Genomic DNA, 23,692 nt, shown 5'->3' with positions numbered 1-23,692 from the left:
TTCCGCTTTGGCCCACACAAAGGCCCCTGACTCTGCCCCTCTGTGCGATAACACGGGCATGCACTGCCGAGGCACTCGGAGGAATTGCTCACTCCTTATCTGCACGCGCAAACCAGGATATGAGGCCGGCCACGGTTCCCTCTGAGTGAAACACCCTCCAGCACGGAAAATCTCCACCGTTGGAATTAGTTCTCACTCCCTCCCGTGCGTGGCTTTCCCAGGGCGCTGGGGCTGCATAGGGACTCTGCCCTCAGCCCACAGAAAGGCCTCTGACCCTGCCTCTCCGTGGGGCAACACGAGCACCCACTCTTGGGGCCTAGGAAGAAATTCTCGCCCACTAACTGCGCACCGACCAGGAGACCGGGTAAAATGGCCGCTCCGCTTGTCTTTCTTTGTTTGGGTTTGGCGCGAGTGTTAGCTTGTATTGCCCGGGTTGCCACAGGATCAGATTTTCCTTGGCTTGGATCTGTATGCCACAGCCTGGTTCGGCCGTTTGTGCCGTGGCGGCCTGGATCTATTCACCCCCTTTGCCCGCCTCAGTTTCTATATTCACAGTTACCAGAGAAAGCCGCCCTGTTTAGGTTAGTGAGGAAGGAGGAGCATTTCTTACTCCCTATTTCCTTCGGGGTTTGGTTATATATTTAGCCAATTTTTCACTCAATCATACCTTTGGGTGTATTGCGAAGAATCTGGAAGCTCCAAGTATAGGTTTTTCTGTTTCTGGTTGAAGATCTTGTTGAGTTTTGGGGGAGATTTATCGGTATCACTTCCTACCCGCCATTACTCTGACGTCATCTCAGTAAAATATGTTTGTCTTAGCCTGAACAACCAGGACTAAATAAGATAATGTACCTAAAATTACTTGGTAAACATTAACCTTTTGAGTAGTACGAACACTCATGTACATCCTCGTGCCTCCTGATCATCCAGAGTAAGATTATACAAAAATTTTTATTTTAAAAATGTGTAAGGCAACATTAAAAAAAGGCAAATGTATGTTCTTCTTGTTTCCCTAAATTGGTTATCAAACATATATGATTTTAAGTTAATAAACCTGTAACTGGAACTAATTATATTTTTTGAAAAAAAAACTCACTCCCAGGATCAGTGAGCATGAAAAAACTCACTACTCAAAAGGTTAACCACAAATGGCTGTGGTGGCACAGTTGGTAAATGATCAACTGGAATGCTGATGTTGCCAATTCAAAACCTTAAGACACATATGAGAGTTAATGCTTTCTCCTCCCCCTTCTCTCTCTCTCTTTCTCTCTCTCTCTCTCTCCCCTCTCTCTAAAATAAATAAAGTCTAAAAAAAAATCATTATACAGAATGTCAATGAATATAATCCTTGAGAATCAATTTATTTTTCTTTCCTAGAAGTTGCTTGCACTTGACCTGCCATGCTGCCAAATCTTCCTCTTCCATTAAAAGGGAACCCCTATGGAGCCCCTCGACTTTGTCATTATATTTTCCTGCTTGTTTCTAATTTTAAGAGCCCATTTGCTCATTTTAACAAACATTTACTGCACATGACTATATCTGAAATTATGATATTACTTGGAAATACTTTTAAAGCGTGTATCATTCCACTTAGTTGTACACAAAAGTATAGTAGATTATTTACAAGAAACACATAGCAGAATGAAAGATAAATTCCAGGATTTTATCTTAAATGTTATATCCATGTTCAAAGTAATGATTCAATTTTATTTCTAATTACAACATGTAAACAAAGAGTTATTGTGTCACTATGTTGATTTTTCTTTGTTTGGTTCTTTTCCACTTATCTAAGCATCTACATCTCCTGGTGCCAGCTAAATCACCCAGGGGGCAGACAGGGAAAGCTCAACAGAATGGCACAGAAATCTCCCAAGGGCATATTAGTTTCAGTTGGGTAAATGGCTACACCATCATGGTTCTTTATAAAAATCCTCCTTTCATAAAGGTAAATCGGTTAGCTTCGTTTACCTCACTCAAATAAGGATAAGAGAAGTATCTCCCTGCTGTTTAAAGACCAAGGCAAGTAGATGTTCTCCAATCAGAAATAGTACTTGTTTGTGTCTAGAGTAAAATAAAATGTGCCTTGGGACTTTAAGCTGCATCATTAGCAATTTAGCTTAGATAAACGAGGAGAATTCTTTGAAAGTAAAGTTAATGATAATAATTCACCTTGTCTTCTGACATTGCTCTTCCAACAACTATATTTGTATCCTTTCTAATTCTCTGCATCTTGAAAGGTAAGACCCTCTCTATTTGCCCCTGGTCTCTAATCTCCAAACCCTCCAAGCTTCTTTTTTTTTTTTTTTTGTCAGTGAGAGGAGGGGAGGCAGAGACAGAGTCCTGCATGCCACCCCAACTGAGTTCCACCTGGCAAGCCCGTCTAGGTGGTGATGCTCTGACCATCTGGGGCCGTAGTTTCTTTGCAATTGGAGCCATTTTTTAGTGCCTGAGGTGGAGGCCTTGGAACCATCCTCAGCACCCAGGGCCAACAGACTCCAATCAATCCAGGCTGCAGGAAGGGAGGAGAAGAGAGTGAGAGAGAGAGACAGAGAAACTGAGAGGGAGGGAGGGGTGAAGAAGCAGATGGGTGCTTCTCCTGTGTACCCTGACTGAGAATTGAACCCAGGACATCAACACACCAGACCAACACTTTACCATTGAACCAATTGGCCAGGGCACCAAGCATCTTATACTTATGCTATACTCTTTTGTTCACTACCATGAGCCTGACATCTGTTAAAAAAACTTCAGATACCTAAGAACTACATATTGGTAGTCACAAAATAATCCCAGGTATGTGGAGTACAGTGTAGACAATATAGTAAATAATATTGTAATAACTATGTATGGTGCCAGGTGAGTACTAGAAATATCAAGAAGACCACTTCATAAAATATAGGATGATCTAACCACTGTGCTGTGTGCACCTGAAACTAATACAAAATAATATTGAATATAAAGTATAAATAAAAAATAAAATTAAAAAAAGAAATTTCAAATTTTATATAAAGATTTTATCTTTATCTGTTTAGCTAATCATAGCAAAAAGTGTGCTTCTTATTTGCATTCTCTGAGACATAATAACCAAATTGCCAAATCACTGGCATAGCCTCACTGTTGTTTAACTTACATTTTTAATTGGTTTACACTTACTGTGGCACCTTTTTCCCATTCAGTCTTTTATGTCTTCAGTAATCTGATATATTTCCTTGTGATTTTTGTCTGAACACCAGAACAGTGTGCATAGTAAAGTAATAATACTTTTAATCAGAAGAACCTGGATACATACTCTGGCTCCATTATATCCATTGACGGGAACCTTTAATGAGCTCTTCATTAGGTCCTCTCACCTGAAAATGGAGACTGTTAGAGCCTACTAATGGTGTTGCTAAAGTAACATGTAGAGATATCTAGTAGAGAAACTGATTCAATATTAAGTTCTTTTCTCTATGAAATATTAAAGCTATCTTCTCATCTATCTTCCATCCTTTCACTTAGTTCATATTTCAGTCCAGTCCCCTGAGTATTGAGACTCAGTGCCTCAGGTCAGCGCCTGCATAAGCTGCAGTCACTGCTACACTTCCATGTAGGTTGTTAACTTTGTGACATTCCACAAACACTGTTTCTAAATTTAGGAAAAGGTTTAATAAATAAATCTTTCAAGTCATTCTCTGAGAAAAGACAAAGCAATTAAATAAATACATTTAATTACTTGAATCCCTGGCGTTTTCAATCATAAGGATACCATTTTCTTATCCTAGAGAGATTGTGCTGGTATCCAATGTTTTGACAAATCATCATGCCATGGTAACTGAGTTTCCTCTGCAGCAGAATATAATTTCAGACCTTTCTTTATGTAAGAGATGGCTGGTAATCTAGAAAACCAGATTTTGTATTCTCTTTTTAAAAAGTAGAGATGTTTTACCCTTTTCTTGATTACTCATACTTCCAAGAGACTAGATGAGGATAATGTTTTTTACCCATTTTTTCTAAAACCTCAGGCACATATTCCAACTTATGTTCAGTTACACACTCTAGCATTTTACTGATAGAAACCAAGTTGACTAGAGTGAGGTTGACTGGGAGGTGGTAATCACAAAACAGGGTTCAATCCCAGACTACCGGGTCCTACTTAATACTAAGCACATACTAGCCCACCAGCTCTTGCGCCCTCCCTCTTTGCCCACTTTAGAAAAAAACAATGCTGAGAAACAGTTGCTGGGCAAGCTGATGAAGTTGCACATATGTTTCTGTCAGAACAGAAATCTTACTATTTTTTAGAGACGTGTGAGAATGTTCTTACATTAGGCGAAGAAACAAAACACTAAAAAATGTCAAAGGAACTAATAAGTCAAAAACATATATGTCATTTATTTCTCAATAACCATAGGATATAGCATTCTGCCCTATGCTTTCTTAATATAAATAAAGAATAAGCCAATTTCTAACTTAAGGAATTTAGCACAATATCTCATATATATTATATTTATCTACCTATAAATACTCATACCTTAAAAACAAAAGGTTATTTTGAGGGTTAAGTACACAAAATAGATAATTGGTACCTAATTATTGAAATAATTAAGAAATTATTGAATAAATTATTGATTTTTATATATACACATAATATTCACACTAGCAACAGTGGCTTTTGTTATCACTACTAGTAATTTTTAAGAAATCAAATTGTTAATTCAAAGGAAATAAAATCTTAAGTGTTTGAACAAATAATGACAAATGAGTGGTAAATGACATTTTACCTAATCACTCTCCACCATGGAAGAGTAGTTTTCTTTCAGTCAAACAATCCATGCTAATCTTTATCATTTAATTTATCAAAAACAATTGTTCTAATTATTATTCCTTTGGCTGATGGCAGTGGTGAGATTCAGCCAGTTCGCACCAATTCAGGAGAACCAATACCTAACTTTTTGTTGAATTCAGCAAACCAGTTGTTAAAATGGCACTTGTAATCAGGGTTCTCTCTAAGGTGGGTGCTGGGGCAACTGCCCAATGTGGAAATCACAAATTTACATTCCTTACTCCTTTTTAATGTTCTTCTCCACAACAGCATGTGTAAGTGCCCATAGTAATGTTCATTTCGTCCATAGGTGAAAAAAATTGCAAGTGAGGATGCCAATCAAGAAGCAATATGGAAATATCATAAGTAATAGTTTTATTGTTTTTATCAGGTATTATTTAACATTTTTTCATTAATATTTTAAAACTCTTATAACATAATCTAGTTTTGTGTACCTCTTTTATTGTTCTTGTTTTGGTATTAATGCATGAAATAATAAGCTACTTTTCAGTCTATCTTTTTTTTATACTTAAAACGGTCATTAGGGCAGAGAACTGGTTGTTAAATTATTTGAATCTCACCACTGGCTGATGGTCAAATCAAGTATTTTTTTGCATTACTAGGAGCTCTTCTTTGGAAAATTCCATTTTAATGTCTTTTGCCCATTTTTTTATTAACTTTTCTCTTTTTTTACTATTTTATTATAAGCACATTATTCAACTAAATGTTGTGTAGCTTCAAATATGTCTCCCAGTTTAAAATTATCCTTTTAACCCTGGAATTAAAGGACTTTTAAATCATAAAACAATTGTTTTTGTATTTTATTAAGTCAAATGTATCAATCCTTATCTCTATGGTTTATATCTTTTGTGTTTTCACTGAAAAATTCTCACTCAAAGATTGTGTAAATATTTACCTGATTACATTTAAATTATATGTGATTTATTCATAAGTAAATATTTAACCATCAGGAAGTAATTTATATAAATATATTGTGGTGTTTGCTTTATTATACTGTTTTCAAAGGCTGTTTACACAACTCCATTAATTCAATAATTTACTTTATCACTACTGGTTTAAGAAGCTTCCTTTATATTTAACTAAATGTTTACCTAGGCCTCTTTCTATACTTTTAATTCTGTCCCTGGTTGTATTAGTTTCTGAAAAGGTAGTAAATTATTTTAATTATATCTTGAATGGATTCTATTATATATGTAGTCCCTGAAAAGAGATGATTCCCCTCTATTAAAATCTTATTTTAATATTTCTAAAATTCCAAGCCAAAATTAATCAAGTATTTTTTTAGGCCAAGTCCTACTTGTGGTTAAATAGAATATTTCAAGAAAGAAAAATAAAATATAAATCAATTAGGAAAAACATATTCAATATCTACTATAAGCAAATAATTTTACTATAAAATTAGCTAAAAATAACCCCTTATTCTCATGAGATTATATTAATAAGTATAAATTTATAATCCAGTTGAAGGATAAAAATATAACCAAAAATATTAATAAGCATACAAGATAGTGGTAAACACCAAATAAATGTATCTAAGTAAATTGAACTTAATTAAATATCTTATTTCAGTGATGAATCTCACTGATTAATATTGAGTGAAAGAAGCAAGATGCAAATAACATATATTGCATGATTCTATTTATATCAAGATTAAGAACAGAAAAAAGTAATTATGACAATAGAAGTCAGAAGAATGGTTACTGCAGAAAAAGACATTGATAAGAATGAGGCTTTAGGAAATCTCCTGGGTTGATGGTAATGTTATTATCAGTTAATCTTGGAAGTTGTTACATGAGTCATTACAGTTGTCAAACTTCATTGAGTCATACTCTAAAGTTTTGTAAAATAAATGTATATTAAATTTTAACTAAAAGTAATTTTAAAATTCTAAATTTAGAAAGTGAAGAGCTTATAAGAGAATTCTGCTTCTTCAGACCATAATGTCAATCTATCATAACTCCACTTTTCTTATCTTCATTTTGACTGGAGTCCCTGGACTTGAATGGGCCCATACCTGGATCTCCATCCCCTTCTGCTGCCTCTATTTAACTGCCCTCTCTGGGAATACCTTTATCCTGTTCACAGTCCTCACTGATCCAAGCCTCCATGAGCCCATGTACTATTTCCTCTCTATGTTATCCGCCACTGACATTGGCTTATGCATCTCTACATTGACAACAGTTTTGGGAATATTCTGGATCAATGCGCGGGAAATCAGCTTCAATGCTTGCTTATCACAGATGTTCTTCATTCACCTCTTCACTTTCATGGAATCCTCGGTGCTCCTGGCTATGGCTTTTGATCGTTTTGTGGCCATTTCTAAACCCTTGAGATACACTACCATTCTAACTCATGCAAGGATTACACAGATTGGTTTGGCAGTCATTACCAGGGGGACTGTCATTCTGACACCACTAGTTCTACTTCTTAAGCGTCTGTCATTCTGTGGCAACCACATACTCCATCACTCCTACTGCTTCCACCCTGATGTGATGAAGCTCTCATGTTCAGATACAAAGATCAATAGTGCATTTGGACTAACTGCAATAATCTCTACCGCTGGGGTGGACTCTATCTTTATCCTGCTTTCCTATGTCTTGATCATTCGCTCAGTTCTCAGCATTGCATCCCCAGAGGAGAGGAAAAAGGCTTTCAGTACCTGCATTTCTCATATTACTGCTGTGGCCATATTCTACATTCCTTTGATCAGCCTGTCTTTTGTTCACAGATTTGGAAAACATGCTCCACCCTATGTACCCACACTCATTGCTAATGTATACTTGCTCATTCCCCCTGTGATGAATCCCATCATCTACAGTGTGAAAACAAAGCAGATTCAAAAAGCTATGCTCAAACTTCTGTGTTCCAAGAGAACTCACATTTAACAATTATTGTTCCCATATAGACCCGTCTCAAAGTCAATGAAAATTTATACCAAATTGTGGTTATAAACCCATGTAATTTTAAGGTTAGATGGAACTAGACATTATCCAAATTCAAATGTCTCTGCAATATAGTTAATCTTACCTAAGGCAATCTTATATTTCTATACCAAAAAACTAACTCACATTCTCACTATCTCTCAGTTACCCTATTCCTATAAGTGACTAACTGATCTCCCATTTCTATGCTGTTCCCACTACAAACTGTCATTCACTTTAAATTCACTTTCCAAATATCCAGCTCAAATAAAATTAAAAAACAAACCAATAAGTGTCTCTTCCATGTTTATTTCTCATCCAACAACTAAATGAAGCAACAATTTCTGTCTACTATTAAGTCTTACACAATTTGGGCTCAATTTCTCTTTAAAGTTTAATCTACCTCTTCTTTTTTTGACATACTCTGCAGTCTAAGAAAACCAGTCTGCTAACTGCTTCATCATGCAGCTTTCCTAATAGTGGGCTTTACTCTTGGCTTTACTTCAACATTGACACCCATTCCTTACGTTATATATGTCATTAGTGGTTATGAAAATGAGCAGAACTAACTGACATATCAATAGCTTAAATTTGTGATTTCAGCAGTTCTTGTTATACAATACACACTATTAATTTTACCAGTAGCTTTAATAAATTTGCATGTAAGGAAATAAAGCCTTTCCATCTCTCTTGAATATTGACAAGGAAATAAGTTTTAAGTAAAATAACAAAAATCAGGAAGGGAAAAACAAATCTATAAAATATCAAGTGTTTGAAACCCTAGTATCTATGCATTTTTATAAGTATTTAGAGAAAAGGAGCAATGATAGTATATAGCTGTTGGAGGGGGGAAAATTCCATGAATACTTTATATTTTAGTAACTTACATGTATATATAACACAAAGGTTATTCTTTTAATGTTATTCCAGCAAGGTTACCACCATGGAAAAACATTTATATGTAGCATAGTGGAACTATTACAAATTTTGAATTTACAAAAATGGAATTTAGGAGCTGAAATTGGGACTATAGAGTGGAGAGGGGCAAGAAATGCTTCTTTTTTATAATATTTCTAGTAGTACTATTTGATTGTTTAAACTGTAAATTTATGACTTAAAAATGATTTTTAAGTTTTTAAAAAATGCTACAGGTCTTAAAGCAAAAGTCATCAGGCATTTAAAAAATCTAAAAAGTAGACTTTTAGAGGCCCTGGCCCAGTAGCTCATCTGGTTAAAGTGTCATTCCGATATGCCAAGGTTGCAGGTTTGATCCTTGGTCAGGACACATACAAGAATCAACTAGTGAATGTATAAAAAAGTGGAACAATAAATCAATCTTTCTTTCCTCAAAAAAAATGGAATTTAATACCTAACTTTTTCAGGGTATGAAATATTACAAATTGTTTTTCACTCTAGTTTTTAGTTGTCTAGGTTTAAAAAAACTGGAATCTTATAAGCAATATGATTTTTTAATTAAATGACATAGTTCATATAAAGCACATAGTGTTAGGCATGATATATTGTGGGATTCTAAAAATGATAGGTCTGTACTATCTTGCTAAGTAACTATAACTATTATAGTCTTCAATTTACCAATGAGAAAATATCAACCAAAAGTATTCTATTGAGTCCTCTGAATCCAAAAATTTTGTTACTATTATATTTTCCTCCTTCTTTTACACTATATTGGTCAGGGTTCTTCAGAGATACAGAACCAATAGAGGAGAGAAAGAAAAATAGAAAAAGGAAGAGAGAAAGAGAAAGAATATTTATTATGAGGAATTTACATAATTATGGACACTGATAGTCCCGCGATCTGCGACCTGCCAACTAGAGACTCAGAAAATTAGTGGTACAATTCCAGTTCAAGTCTGAAGGCCTAAGAACCAAGATAATTGGTGGTGAAAGTTCCAGTTCAAGTCTAAAGGTAGGAGAACTAAGAGCACTGATGGGGTAAATTCCAGTTCAAAAACGGGAGAAGACTGATGTCACAGTTCAGCATTCAGACAGAAACAGAGAAATCATCTTTTCTCTGTCTTTTTGTCTTATTTAAACCCCAATTAATTTAATAAAGGCCACCCATGTTGGGCACTACAAACCCCTTTGCTAAATCTACTGATTCAAATGCTAATCTTTTCTAGACACATCCTTACAGACACACCGAGGAATAATGTTTAACCCAATATCTGAGCATTCTGTGGCTCAGTCAAGCTGACATTTAAAAGCAATAACTACACTATTTCCTTTCTATGCTATCAACCACCGACCTGGGTTTGTGTATTTCAACACCAATCACTATGCTGTGCATGCTCTGGTTCACTGCAAGGCAGATCAGTTTCCATGCTTGTGTTGCCTTGGCACTTTTCATTCAACTCTTTACTGTCATGGAGTCTTCAGTGCTCCTGGCAATGGCTTTTGGCTGCTTCATTGCCATCTGTAACTCACTGAGATACACTACCATCTTGATTGATCCTAGCATCATCAAAGTGTGGTTTGCCTTTCTTGTCAGAAGGATGGTGATCCTCATGCTCCTGGTCCTGCTTCTTAAATGACTCTCCTTCTGCCAAAGCCATGTATTCCATCATTCTTATTGTTTCTATCCTGATATAATCTAGTTTTCAAGTTCTGACAATAAGCTCAATAGTGTTTTAGGACTTATTGCCCACATAGTTACTGCAGGAGTGGACTCCATCTTTATCCTTCTCACCTGTATCCTGATTATTAAGACCAACTTAAGCATTGCTTCCCCAGAAGAGTGGCATAAGGCCTTTAGCACTTGCATCTACCACATAGGTGCTGTTGCCATCTTCTACATCCTTCTCATTTTGTCCAGAGGTTTGGGAAAAAGGCACATCCTTATGTACACACTCTTATGGCCTACATGTATTTGCTTATTCCACCAATGATGAATTCCATTGTTTATAGTGTGAAAACCAAGCAGATCCATAGAGCCATTAAAAAAGTCCTCTTTCCCAGGGCAGGTGAGATCTGACTCTAACACTTCCTCAATAAAATCTGCTCCTTAGTATTTCTCCAAAACCTAATATTTAATCAATATTATCTCTTTTATCAATGACCCCCCAAAAAAAACTAGGTGGAGTAAGGTCATTGGGGGATGCATTTTGGCAGAAATTTCTTTTTCATTTCCAATACAACTATTACTAATACACTCTGTAGTAATGCCCAGTGAAATATTTTAATATTATGGAAATGTTAGTAAAGTTTTGAAAGAATGGATGACAATGGCTAAAATGAACACTTACCATTAGAACTAGCCTCCAAAACTGTTCTTGAAATAACATATCATTCTGTCTTGTTTTGCTTTCTTAAAGTATACAAATAAATGTTTTATTTAATCTTACATAAGTTTGATCTTGTTATCTAGAATTCTTACATATAATTTAATTATCATTGATTCATTCTCTCATTTACTAACATACACTATTGCTGAACACTTCACAATATGGTAGAACGGCAGAGTAAAAATAATGTCATAATTAGTGAATACCGTAAGTGACCAATTAAAATCTGAAGTATTTGTGTGCTGTGTTAAAATATATACATATAAGCCAAAGAAGTAAAAAAAAATATATGAAAAGAATGTATAATACAACTTGGGACATTCAAGAAATACTCACAATGTTTTTTGAATTATAAAATAAAGAATTTAAGCCAGCCAGAAAAAGACAAATACAATATAATTTCACATATTGTGGAATCTAATAAACTAACAAACAAATAAAAATAGACTAATAGCAGCCTGACTTGTGGTGGCGCAGTGGATAAAGCATCAACCTGGAAACACTGAGGTTGCTGGTTCAAAACCCTGGCTTGCCGCCCTGGCTGGTTGGCTCAGCGGTAGAGCGTGGCCTGGCATGCAGAAGTCCCGGGTTTGATTCCTGGCCAGGGCACACAGGAGAAGCGCCCATCTGCTTCTCCACCCCTCCCCCTCTCCTTCCTCTCTGTCTCTCTCTTCACCTCCCGCAGCCGAGGCTCCATTGGCAAAGATGGCCTGGGTGTGGGGATGGCTCCTTGGCCTCTGCCCCAGGCGCTGGAGTGGCTCTGGTAGCAACAGAGCAACGCCCCAGAGGGACAGAGCATCACCCCCTGGTGGGCAGAGCGTCGCCCCCTGGTGGGCGTGCAGGGTGGATCCCGGTCGGGCGCATGCAGGAGTCTGTCTGACTGTCTCTCCCCATTTCCAGCTTCAGAAAAAGACAAAAAAAAACAAACAAAAAAAACCCTGGCTTGCCTGGTCAAGGCACATATGGGAGTTGATGCTTCCTGCTCCTCCCCCTTCTCTCTCTCTCTCTCTTTCTCTCTCTCTCCCCCCTCTCTAAAGTGAATAAATAAATAAATAAAAATTATTTTAAAAATAGACTAATAGCAAAAGGATTGACAGCTGTCACAGGGAAGGGGGATTTGGGGGCTGGGTAAAAAAGAGGAAGAGATTAAGAAAAGAAAAAAAAAAGCTCATAGACACAAACAACAGTATGGTAGTTTTCAGAGAAGAAAAGGTGGGGGGGGGTAAAAAAGGATTTAGGAGAGATAAATGGTAATAGAAGGAGACTTGACTTGGGGTGGTGAATACATAATGCAATATGCAGATGACATATTATAGAATTGTGCACTTAAAATCTATGTAATTTTATTAACGAATGTCACTCCAACAAAGTTAAAAAAGCAAAAAAAAACAAAGAATTGGATAGTTCAACTTTCAGAATTGCAGCAAAAGATTCATCAATATTCTCCTCAGGAAAACTACTGTAAATACCTTTAGTTATAGTTAAATTTATATGCATTTAATATATCTGGAAATTGCCTTAAGGGGATGCAGCAAATGAAAAACAATTTATTTAAGAAAATTTGGTAAATCATTATAAGACCAGTGGGAGTCACTGTTCACTTGAATTACAACCAGATTTAGCCCCTTTCTTCTCCCCACAGCTAAGCATATTGATAGCTCCATGCCAGGTAGGTGTTGCCAGAACACAGGGCTTCCTTTACCACTTGCTCACCCCACACCATCCTCACCAGCTCTCAGTGTAAGGCCACAATATCTTCCAGGAAGAACAGACCACAGTATTTCTCATTTCCCACATCCCAGCTCCAATTGTAGAAGCTAAATTTCAGGTGAGTGCAAAAGTCAGTGGTTCTCTTTATCCACCCAGCCTCACTTATATGGCAGAGGCTCAATTCCAGGCATAGAAATCAGAGAATACTGCAGCAATCACCCTTTTCCAAGCTCTATTATAAGGCAGAACAACAAGTTGAAAAATTTGAAAGACTATATATTATCTTATCTGGTACCATGCATGTAAAAGCAGGGGTTTAGCTCCAAGAGAAGTGAGTTACAATGAAATTAAATTATGAATCAATGACAAAAATTTGGAAATTTGACAAACATCAGAGAAATGGTGGTGTGAGAGATAATCCTGATCTTTCCTTTTTAAATTTCAACAAATTCTACAACTATATGCAGAGAAAAAAAAAACCCGGATGAACCTGAAATATACATACACCAGACAGACAAAGGTATGATTGCATAAGAAAGCAAGCCAAAGCTCAGAAGAAGAAAAAAATACCAGAGGACTGAGTCTTTCTCTTTCTTCATGGACCTGAGGCAGGGAGGCACTGTTGCTGCAGGCTTTGTCTGGACCTGGAGCCAGAAGGAGAGTCTGGGAGGAAGGAGCTGAAATGGGGGTGATGACCAAGAACGAAGAGCAGGGCCATTTCCCAGAGTCTGCCACATCTGTGATTGCAGGGCTGGAAGATTGCAGGGCTGGAAGATTACAGGCACTGGGCAAACACAAAACCAGTGGCACACTCCCAAGAACTATGGGCAAATAGCTTGTGGAGATTGGCCCACAGGGCACTGGGGCGCACATGATATGCTGGCTGTTCAGCCTTGAGACACTAAACGCCCCTGATCTGCAAGCTTACCTCAACTGCTTCTGAAGCTCGACCACTGGCTCACGGTTTGCAGAGCCTACCTGGCCAAGGCTGTGCTTTGAGTGCTTAGAGTGGTATCGGAGAAGGGACTGGACTGTGTCACCCCAGCCTCCTGGCTCCTCATTTCTCCCCTTGCTGTGACAACAGTGGTGGTAGTGGACCCCCTCCACTAGGTCTCCAGGCTGCTCTCTCCTGTGAGAGGCGGGAGCACCCCATGCCTGATCATCTGGTCTGTTGGGACATGGGGGAGGGTCCTGGAGGACCCCTGCTCAGCCATTTCTAAAACCATAGAGTTGCAAAGTCCTGGCAACAAGCCCCTCCTACCAACATGAAGGCCCTGCCTGCATCACTACAAAAGTGACAGCAGAACACCCAAGAATCTCACAGAGGCAAATCATGTAATACAGTCCCCCTGCCAGAAAAAAAAATAATCATCTCTTGGGGTTATTAACAATACCACTTGCAAATGCCATCAAAGAAAAAGAAATCAAATATGGATATACAAGACAGAGACATAGCTCAGATAGATGATGAAAAATCTCCAGAAAAGGCCCTGGCCGCTTGGCTCAGCGGTAGAGTGTCGGCCTGGCGTGCGGAGGACCCAGGTTTGATTCCCGGCCAGGGCACATAGGAGAAGTGCCCATTTGCTTCTCCACCCCCGCCTCCTTCCTCTCTGTCTCTCTCTTCCCCTCCCGCAGCCAAGGCTCCATTGGAGCAAAGATGGCCCGGGCACTGGGGATGGCTCCTTGGCCTCTGCCCCAGGCGCTACAGTGGCTCTGGTAGCGGCAGAGTGATGCCCCGGAGGGGCAGAGCATCGCCCCCTGCTGGGCGTGCCCAGTGGATCCCAGTCGGGCGCATGCGGGAGTCTGTCTGACTGTCTCTCCCTGTTTCCAGCTTCAGAAAAATACAAAAAAAAAATCTCCAGAAAAAAACTAAATTACATGAAACTTTGGAGCTTAATGACAGAGAATTCAAAATTGAAGCTCTAAAAATACTCAATAAGATACAAGGAAACACTGAAAGGCAATTTAGTGAGCTCAAAAAACAACTTAATGAACAAAAAGAGTACTTCACCAAGGAAATTGAAACTGTAAAAAAGAACCAAATAGAGATGAAAAACTCAATATACAAACTGAAAAATGAGATAACAAGTTTAGTCAATAGAACAGGCCAGATAGAGGAGAGAATCATTGACAATGAAGACAGCAACTAGAGATACAACAGAGAGAAGAGAGACTTACAAATTTTAAAAAATGAGAAAGCTCTACAAGAATTGTCCGACCCATCAGGAAGAGCAATATAAGAATAATTGGTATATTAGAAGAGGAAGAGAGAAAAAAAGGGAATGGAGAACATATTGAAACAAATAATCAATGAGAACTTCCTAAGCCTGTGGAAAGAGTTAGAGCTTCAAATCCAAGAAGCAAACAGAACACTGAGTTACCTCAACCCAAACAGACGTACTCCAAGGCACATCATAATGAAATTACTACAAATCAATGACAAAGAAAGAATCCTCAAGGTTGCTACGAAGAAGAATATAACATATAAAGTAAGGCCCATTAGGCTATCATCAGATTTCTCAGCATAAACTCAACAAGTCAGAAGAGCCCCAACATTTAAAGTACTGAAAGAGAGGAACTACCAGCCAAGAATACTATATCTATCAAAGCTATCCTTCAAATTTGAAGGGGAAATTAAAACATTTACAAACATACAGTAATAAGAGGGAAGTTCATATCATTTTAGGCTTATATGAAAAAACAAGAGAGAGCCCAAGTAAACAACCTATCATCACATCAAAGGGAACTAGAAAAAGAAGAACAAAGGCAACCCAAAATCAGCAGAAGTAAAGAAATAATAAAAATTAGAGCAGAAATAAATGAAATAGAGAACAGAAAAACTATAGAAAAAATTAATAAAACAAGGAGCTGGTTCTTTGAAAAGATCAATAAAATCGACAAACCTCTGGCAAGACTCACTAAGGAAAAAAGAGAAAGAATTCATATAAACAAAATCCAAAATGAAACAGGAGAAATTAGCACCGATATCATAGATATACAAAGAATTATTGCAGAATACTATGAAACATTATATGCCACCAAATTCAACAATCTAGAAGAAATGGATAAACTGCTAGAACAATACAATCTTCTTAGGCTGAATCACAAAGAAGTCGAAAGCCTAAATAGACCGATAAGCAGGGAGAAAATAGAAACTATCAAAAACCTCCCCAAAAATAAAATTCCGGGGCCAGATGGCTATACTAGTGAAATATGCCAAACATTCAAAGAAGAGTTGGTTCCTATCCTTCTCAAAGTCTTCCAAAAAATTAAAGAAGCAGTGCTTCCAAACACATTTTATGAGGCCAACATAACCTCATACCAAAACCTAGCAAGGACAACACACACAAAAAAAGAAAACTACAGATTAATATCTCTAATGAATAGAGATGCAAAATCCTAAACAAAATACTAGCAAATCAAATGCAACAACAAATCAAAAAAATAATTCATCATGATCAAGTGGGATTTATCCCAGAGACACAAGGATGGTTCAACATACATAAAACAGTTAACGTAATACACCATATCAACAAAACAAAGAATAAAAACATATGATCCTATCAATAGATGCAGAAAAAGCATTTGATAAAATACAACATCCTTTTATGTTTAAAACACTCAACAAAATGGGTATAGAAGGAAAATATCTCAACATAATAAAGGCCATTTTTGACAAACCATCAGCTAACATCATACTAAATGGTAAAAAACTGAAAACTTTTCCTCTAAAATCAGGAACACGGCAAAATTGCCCACTCTCTCCACTCTTATTCAACGTAGTGCTGGAAGTTCTAGCCGTAGCAATCAGAAGAGAAAGAAATAAAAGGCATTTATATTGGGAAAGAAGAAGTAAAGGTTTCACTTTTTGCAGATGATATGATCTTGTATATAGAAAACCCCAAAGGTTCCACAGAAAGACTATTAGAAACAATAAACCAGTACAGTAAGGTTCCAGGATACAAAATTAATATACAGAAGTTTATTGTTTTCTTATATACCAACAATGAAACCTCAGAAAAAGAACTCAGAAAAATAATCCCTTTTACAGTTGCAACAACAACAAAATATCTAAGAATTTACATAACAAAGAATGTAAACGACCTATATATTGAAAACTAAAAAGCATTATTAAAGGAAATTAAAAAAGACACAATAAAATGGAAAAATATTCCTTGTTTGTGGATAGGACGAATAAATATAGTTAAAATGGCCATATTGACCTGTGGTGGCGCAGTGGATAAAGCGTCGACCTGGAAATGCTGAGGTCGCCGGTTCGAAACCCTGGGCTTGCCTGGTCAAGGCACATATGGGAGTTGATGCTTCCTGCTCCTCCCCCCTTCTCTCTCTGTCTCTCTCCTCTCTCTCTCTCTCCCTCTTTCTCTCCTTTCTAAAATGAATAAATTTTTAAAAATGGCCATATTACCCAAAGCAATATACAAATATAAAGTGATTCCCATCAAAATACCAATATCATTTTTTAAAGAAATGGAACAAAAAATTATGTTTATATGGAACCATAAAAAAACCTCAAATAACCAAAGTAATCTTAAGGAAAAAATATGAAGCTGGAGCCATTACAAGTCCTGACTTCAAACTATACTACAAAGACACAATAATCAAAACAGCATGGTACTGGCAAAAAAAAAAAAAATAGACACATAAACCAATGGAACAAAATAGAGAGCCCAGAAATTAAATCACATTTATATAGTCAAATCATCATTGATAAAGGAGCCAAAAACACACAATGGAAAAAAGAAAGCTTCTTTAATAAATGGTGCTGGGAAAATTGGAAAGCCACATGTAAAAAAATGAAACTTGACTAAAGTTTATCTCCTTGCACAAAAATTAATTCAAAATGGATCAAAGACCTAAATATAAGATCTGAAACAAAAAATTACATAGAAGGATTCATAGGTACTAAACTCATGGACCTTGGCTATAGAGAACATTTTATGAATTTGACCCTGAAGGCAAGAGAAGTGAAGGCAAAGATAAGTGAATGGGACCATATCAAACTAAGAAGCTTCTGCACAGCAAAAGAAACTGTCAACAAAACAAAGACAAGCAACTAAATGGGAGATGATATTTTCAAACAACAGCTCAGATAAGGGGCTAATATCCAAACATATAAAGAACGCACAAAACTTAGCAACAAATAAAAAATCCAATAAAAAATGGGAAAAGGACATGAACAGACACTTCTCCCAAGAAGAAATACAAATGTCCAACAGATATATGAAAAGATGCTCATCTTTACTAGCTATTCAAGAAATACAAATAAATACTGCAATGAGATACCACTTCACTCCTGTGACATTAGCTATTATCAACAAGACATGTAATAACAAGTGCTGGAGAGGCTGTGGAGAAAAAGGAACCCTCATTCACTGTTGGTGGGAATGTAAATTAGTACAACCATTATGGAAGAAAGTATGGTGGTTTCTCAAAAAATTAAGAATAGAATTACCATATGACCCAGCAATCCTTCTACTGGGTACATACCCCTCAAACTCGAAAACACTGGTACATAAAGACACATGTACCCCCATGTTCATTGCAGCATTGTTCATAGTAGCCAAGACATGGAAACAACTGAAATATCCTCAAATAGAGGATTGGATAAAGAAGGTGTGGTACATATACACAATGGAATACTCTTCAGCCATAAGAAATGATGGCATAGTACCATTTACAAGAACATGGATGGCCCTTGATAACATTAGACTGAGTGAAATAAATAAATCAGAAAAAGCTAAGAACTGTATGATTCCATACATAGGTGGGACACAAATTGAGACTCATGGACATAGATAAAAGAGCAGTGGTTACCAGGAGGAAGGGAAGGGTGGAGAGGAAGGGGGATGGGGAAGGGGAGGGGTTTAAAAAGAAACAAAATATAGGGTGACAGAAGATGATTTGACTTTGGGTGTAGGGTATACAGCATAATCGATTGTCCACATAATGCGAAGATGTTTTCTCTAAATCTATGTACTCTGGTTGACCAATGTCACCATGTTAAATTTAATTTTAAAAAATATAATAATACAATAATGAATAAATACCAATACAAGAATAAAAAATTTTGGAAATTCACAAATATTTGAAAATTAAACAGTGCACTCATAAGTAATCATGGTCAAAAAAAGAAATACTTTGAGATGAATGAAAGTGCTATGTGAAACAAGACTACTTAAAAGAAAATTTATAGCCTATATTTTAAAAAAATATATCTAAAATCAATTACCTAAACTTCCACTTTAAGATCCTGGGGGTGGTAGGGGGTAAGAGAAAGAACAAACTAAACTTAAGCAAAAGGAAAAAATTAATGATTATATCAGTGGAAATGAATGAAATAGAAAATAAAAAAATAATAGATAAGATCAACTAAACCAAAGTTGGTTCTTTGATGACAATGAATTAGTAATATCAAAACTTCCAAAAAAGAAACACCTAGGCCTAGATGGTTGGATTCACCAGGTCTAGATGGATGGATTAACTAAACACTTTAAAAAAATAGTATCAACTTTTTATAAACTCTTCCAAAGAAGAGAAGAGAATGCACACCAACTCCTCCTAATGAAGCCATTTTACCCTGATGTCAAAATCAGCCAAAGATATCACAGGAGAGAATATTAAAAACTAAATATATATATTGTGAATATAGATGCAATTCTACTCAATAAAATACTAGCTAACAAAACCCAGCAACATATAAAAAGAATTATACATTAAGTGGAATTCATCTCAGAAATGCAAGGTTGATTTAACATTGCAAAAAACAATAGAATAAAGGACAAAAATGACACGATCATCTCAATAGATGAAGAGATGCAGAAAAAGCTTTGGACAAAATTCAACATCCATTTATAATAAAAACATTCAAAAATTAGTAAGAAAAAGAAATTTTCTCAACTGATTATAGATGTCTATGAAAAATCTACAACTAACATTATACTAAATGATCAAAACTGAATGCTTTACCCTACTATGATGAACAAAACAAGGGTGTCCCTTTCATCAATTTATTCAACGTTATATATATTTTAGCCAGGTTATTTAGAAAAGGCAATGAAATAAAACTTATTCAGATTGTAAAGGTAGAAGTATAATTAGATCTACCTATTTTGCATGTTTTCTGATTTTTTTGTATATAACATTTCACTGTAAGAAATGTACTAAAAGTCATTAAATCTGATAAATGACAATCAAATTTGTATAACAGCAATATATAAAAAAATCAACTATATTTCTATATACTAACAAGGAGCTATTCAAAACTGAAATTAAGAAAAAATTTTATTTACCATGACATCATAAAGAGTTAAAATAGTTGGCAATAAATTCAGTCTAGAAGGTGCAAGACTTTCACACTGAGAACAATGTAAACAAAAAAAACCACTGCTTCAAAGAAATGAAAGTAGTCTTAAATAAATGGGAAGATATGCCATGTTTATGGATTTGAAGACAGCAATGTTAACACAGGTATACTCCAAAATAGATTCATAAATGTAACAAAATCCTTAACCAAAATTTGTTTGTTTCTTTGCATAAATTGACAGCTGGTCCCAAAATACATATGGAATTTTAAGACACCTAGAATAACCAAAATCATCTTTTAAAAAAAGTTGAAGGATTCACACTTAACAATTTCAAATTTTACTACAAAGCTACAGTCATCAAGACAGTGTGACACTGCATAGGATAGCTACAAAGCTCAACAGATAGAATTGAGAGTACAAAAATAATTCCTCACACTTGTTAATTGATATTTGACACAGATGCCAAGACATGTCAATGAGGAATCAAAAGTGTTTTTAATAAAGGGTGCTGCTACCCAAGTGTTTATTAAGTAAAAAATAGCTCTATACAACATGATACATTCATACAATGGAATATTATTCACCAATGAAAACGGTGATGTATTTACACTTACCATAAAATAGAAGAACTTTGAAAAAATTATGCTCATTGAAAAATAAACCAGTAACAAAAAAATCACATATTACGTGAGTCAATTTACATACTATGTGCAAAATAGGCAAATTTGTGGAGACAGAAAGTAGATTAATAGCTGCCTAAGGCTGGGTGGGATGGAAGGTAATGAAATATGACAACTTATGGGTACAGACCCCCTGCATGTGGGGTTCTGTCTCTCTATTTCCCCTCTTCTCACTTAAAAGAAAAGTTAAAGTGATCTTTTGGTATGCTTCTAACCCAAGCAAGAAACAACATTTTAACTGCTAAAAGTGGCATTTTACTCTATGCAATGACCAGAAATATAAATTTTAAAAACACATTTAGTTCTTGGCTGCACTGGGATGGAGAACTCTCAACACAGCCCTGCGTATCTGTTTGGTCTTCACACTGTAGATGATGGGGTTCATCACAGGGGGGATCAGCAGGTAGGCATTGGCAATCAGAGTATGGACATAGGGTGGGGCCCGTTTCCCAAATCTGTGGACAAAGGACAGACTGATCAGTGGGATATAGAATACAGCCACAGCCCCAATATGGGATATACATGTGCCAAAGGCTTTCTTCCTCTCTCCTGGGGATGCAATGCTAAGGACAGTCTTAATGATCAAAACATAAGAAAGGATGATACAGATTGAGTCTACTCCTGCAGTGGTGATCAGGGCAGTCAACCCAACTGCACTATTAATCCTGGTGTCTGTGCAGGAAAGCTTCATCACATCTGGGTGGAAGCAATAGGAGTGGTGGAGAACATGGCTGCGGCAGTAGGACAGTCTTTTAAGAAGGGCTACCATTGGAGCCAATATTAGTGTCCCTCTGGTGATGATAGTTACTCCAATCTGTGCTATTTTAAGATCAGTTAAGATAGAGCCATATCTAAGAGGATTAGAAATGGCCACAAAACGATCAAAAGCCATGGCCAAGAGCACTGAGGATTCCATGACAGTGAAAAGCTGAATGAAAAACATCTGTGACAAGCAGGCATTAAAGCTGATCTTCCTGGCATTGAACCAGAATATACCCAACATGGTGACTAGGGTAGATATGGACAAGCCGAAGTCAGTGATGGACAGCATGGAGAGGAAGTAATACATGGGTTTGTGGAGGCTGGGCTGAGTGACAATGGCAAAGAGAATCAGGCTGTTTCCTGAGAGGGCAGTTATATAGAGAAAGAAGAAAGGAATGGAAATCCAGACGTGGAAGGCTTCCAGCTCAGGGACACCAGTCAGTAGAAAAATGATGGAAGAGGATGTAGTATTCTGGAAAGTTGACATGTTGAACTCAAACTGCCAAATCTTAATCTGAGTATCCTGCAATGATAAATTATATTTCTTTAGAATGTAATCAACTTGAAATCAATTATTTCACATTTATAGAAGATGATATCTATACTATATATAAAACTTATAAAAAGTGGTTACAAAAAACTAAGACCACATTTAATCAAGAAGCAGAAGATAGTAAATTAACTATATACAGAATTATATATACAGAATTTGTGCACAAACAAATATAACAGTAACCCATTTTATTGAAATTTACATGTCTGTTCAGGGATATTTTACCCATCACTTCCTGACTTCATTTGATAGACACACAATAAATATTTATTGAAATATGTCTATAGGGTTGTATAAAGTTATAGATGAACAGCTAACAGTATATGCAGTGATTCAGTATACTTAATACAGTAAGTTAACTTTTGGGTTAGAAAGAAATCTTCTCTTCATCATCTGGGTAGTTTCTGTCAATTAAGTTGATTATATCTAATCATAGGAAAGAGCTAATATTTGTTGAGCCCCTATTCTCTGTCAGTCGCTGTGATAATATCCTATATGGACATACATCTTATTTATAGTATCATAACTTGAACTGTACCTAATTACTTTCATATTACATAAAAAGTATAAGTACTCAAGCCAATTACAAACAGAATTATTTGAGTATGGAAGGTCTCAGAGGTCAGTATTATGGATATTTTGATGTCATGAATATTTATTTGGCACCCAAATCAATTTTTCAGAATTACATATTCTAAACTCTGATAGGCTCAAACATGAACTGAAACATTTATCAATTGAGTAACCCACATGATAAATTACTAACCTGTGTGTGCCTGGAACTTTCCATCTCTAAAGTATACAGTATAATAATAATATACATACCCCATAGAATTACTGTGAGGATTAAATTAGTTAATGTATGGTAAACAATTGGCTATCACTTTGTGGTATAAAAGATCACCAAATATTAGCTATTATCATCTTAAAAATTATAGTTAAAACATTATACAATTATTTCCTTTTCATGTCTATTTGAATACCCCTTATACTGATCCATACATTTTATCATATAATAGTTGAGAGAAAAGATGGTAATATTATCTGTCTGACTTAGGCAGTGTTCCCTGGTTTATATCTTCTTCATGTGGAGCTTTCGTCTTCCACAGCTATGATTTTTGCAACCTTTCTTAATATTTTTCTTATTCTGAAAAAAAACACTCCTTCCTGCTTCTCTCTGAAAACAACACTACCTCCAGCTTCTCAGTTTTAGAATTACTTTAGTTTAACATTAAGTTACTGAGTGTATGCTGTAATCCAAAAAATAAGGATACAACACTAAATTAGACAGCATCTCCTTCAAGGATATTTATCAAAGGATAGGATAGTGAAGAAAACAAACACGTCAACAAATAAAATGCAGCATGATATACACAATAAAGGGTTTGTGTTTAACATGCAGAGGTTGTATACATTAACAGGTTATGTAGGGAAAGGTCAAGAAAGGCTTGCTTGAGAACAGGAAGATTACGCACCCATGAGAGCTCATTGCAATTAATACATCTTCCTCATTCTTAAAGGAACCTAGTGTGAGTAAAGTCTGATCTTTTTCCCTGAATAAAATTATTTCACTTACAAAGTATGGAGTTGTGATCTTCCCTGCTCTGTTTGCAGGAA

The 23,692-nt window shown here is 36.1% G+C and overlaps 1 protein-coding gene and 2 pseudogenes across 1 annotated transcript; 2 read left to right on the top strand and 1 right to left on the bottom strand.

Annotated features, from left to right (window-relative positions):
• The first annotated feature begins 2,154 nt into the window (after nt 1-2,154).
• On the top strand, nt 2,155-7,707 carry LOC136320588 (olfactory receptor 51F1-like; annotated as a pseudogene).
• A 2,285-nt stretch (nt 7,708-9,992) lies between these two features.
• Nucleotides 9,993-10,735, top strand: LOC136319593 (olfactory receptor 51F2-like; annotated as a pseudogene).
• Nucleotides 10,736-21,058: 10,323 nt separating this feature from the next.
• On the bottom strand, nt 21,059-22,009 carry LOC136320587 (olfactory receptor 51F2-like). The gene has a single exon (XM_066253744.1). The coding sequence runs from the start codon at nt 22,007-22,009 to the stop codon at nt 21,059-21,061; it is 951 nt and encodes a 316-aa protein (XP_066109841.1).
• Nucleotides 22,010-23,692: the final 1,683 nt, after the last annotated feature.

Source organism: Saccopteryx bilineata, chromosome 1 (genome assembly GCF_036850765.1).
Source record: "Saccopteryx bilineata isolate mSacBil1 chromosome 1, mSacBil1_pri_phased_curated, whole genome shotgun sequence".
In the NCBI taxonomy this organism is placed as follows: domain Eukaryota; kingdom Metazoa; phylum Chordata; class Mammalia; order Chiroptera; family Emballonuridae; genus Saccopteryx; species Saccopteryx bilineata.
Note: the sequence above shows the minus strand (reverse complement) of the source record. Positions and strands in the feature narration are given on the sequence as shown.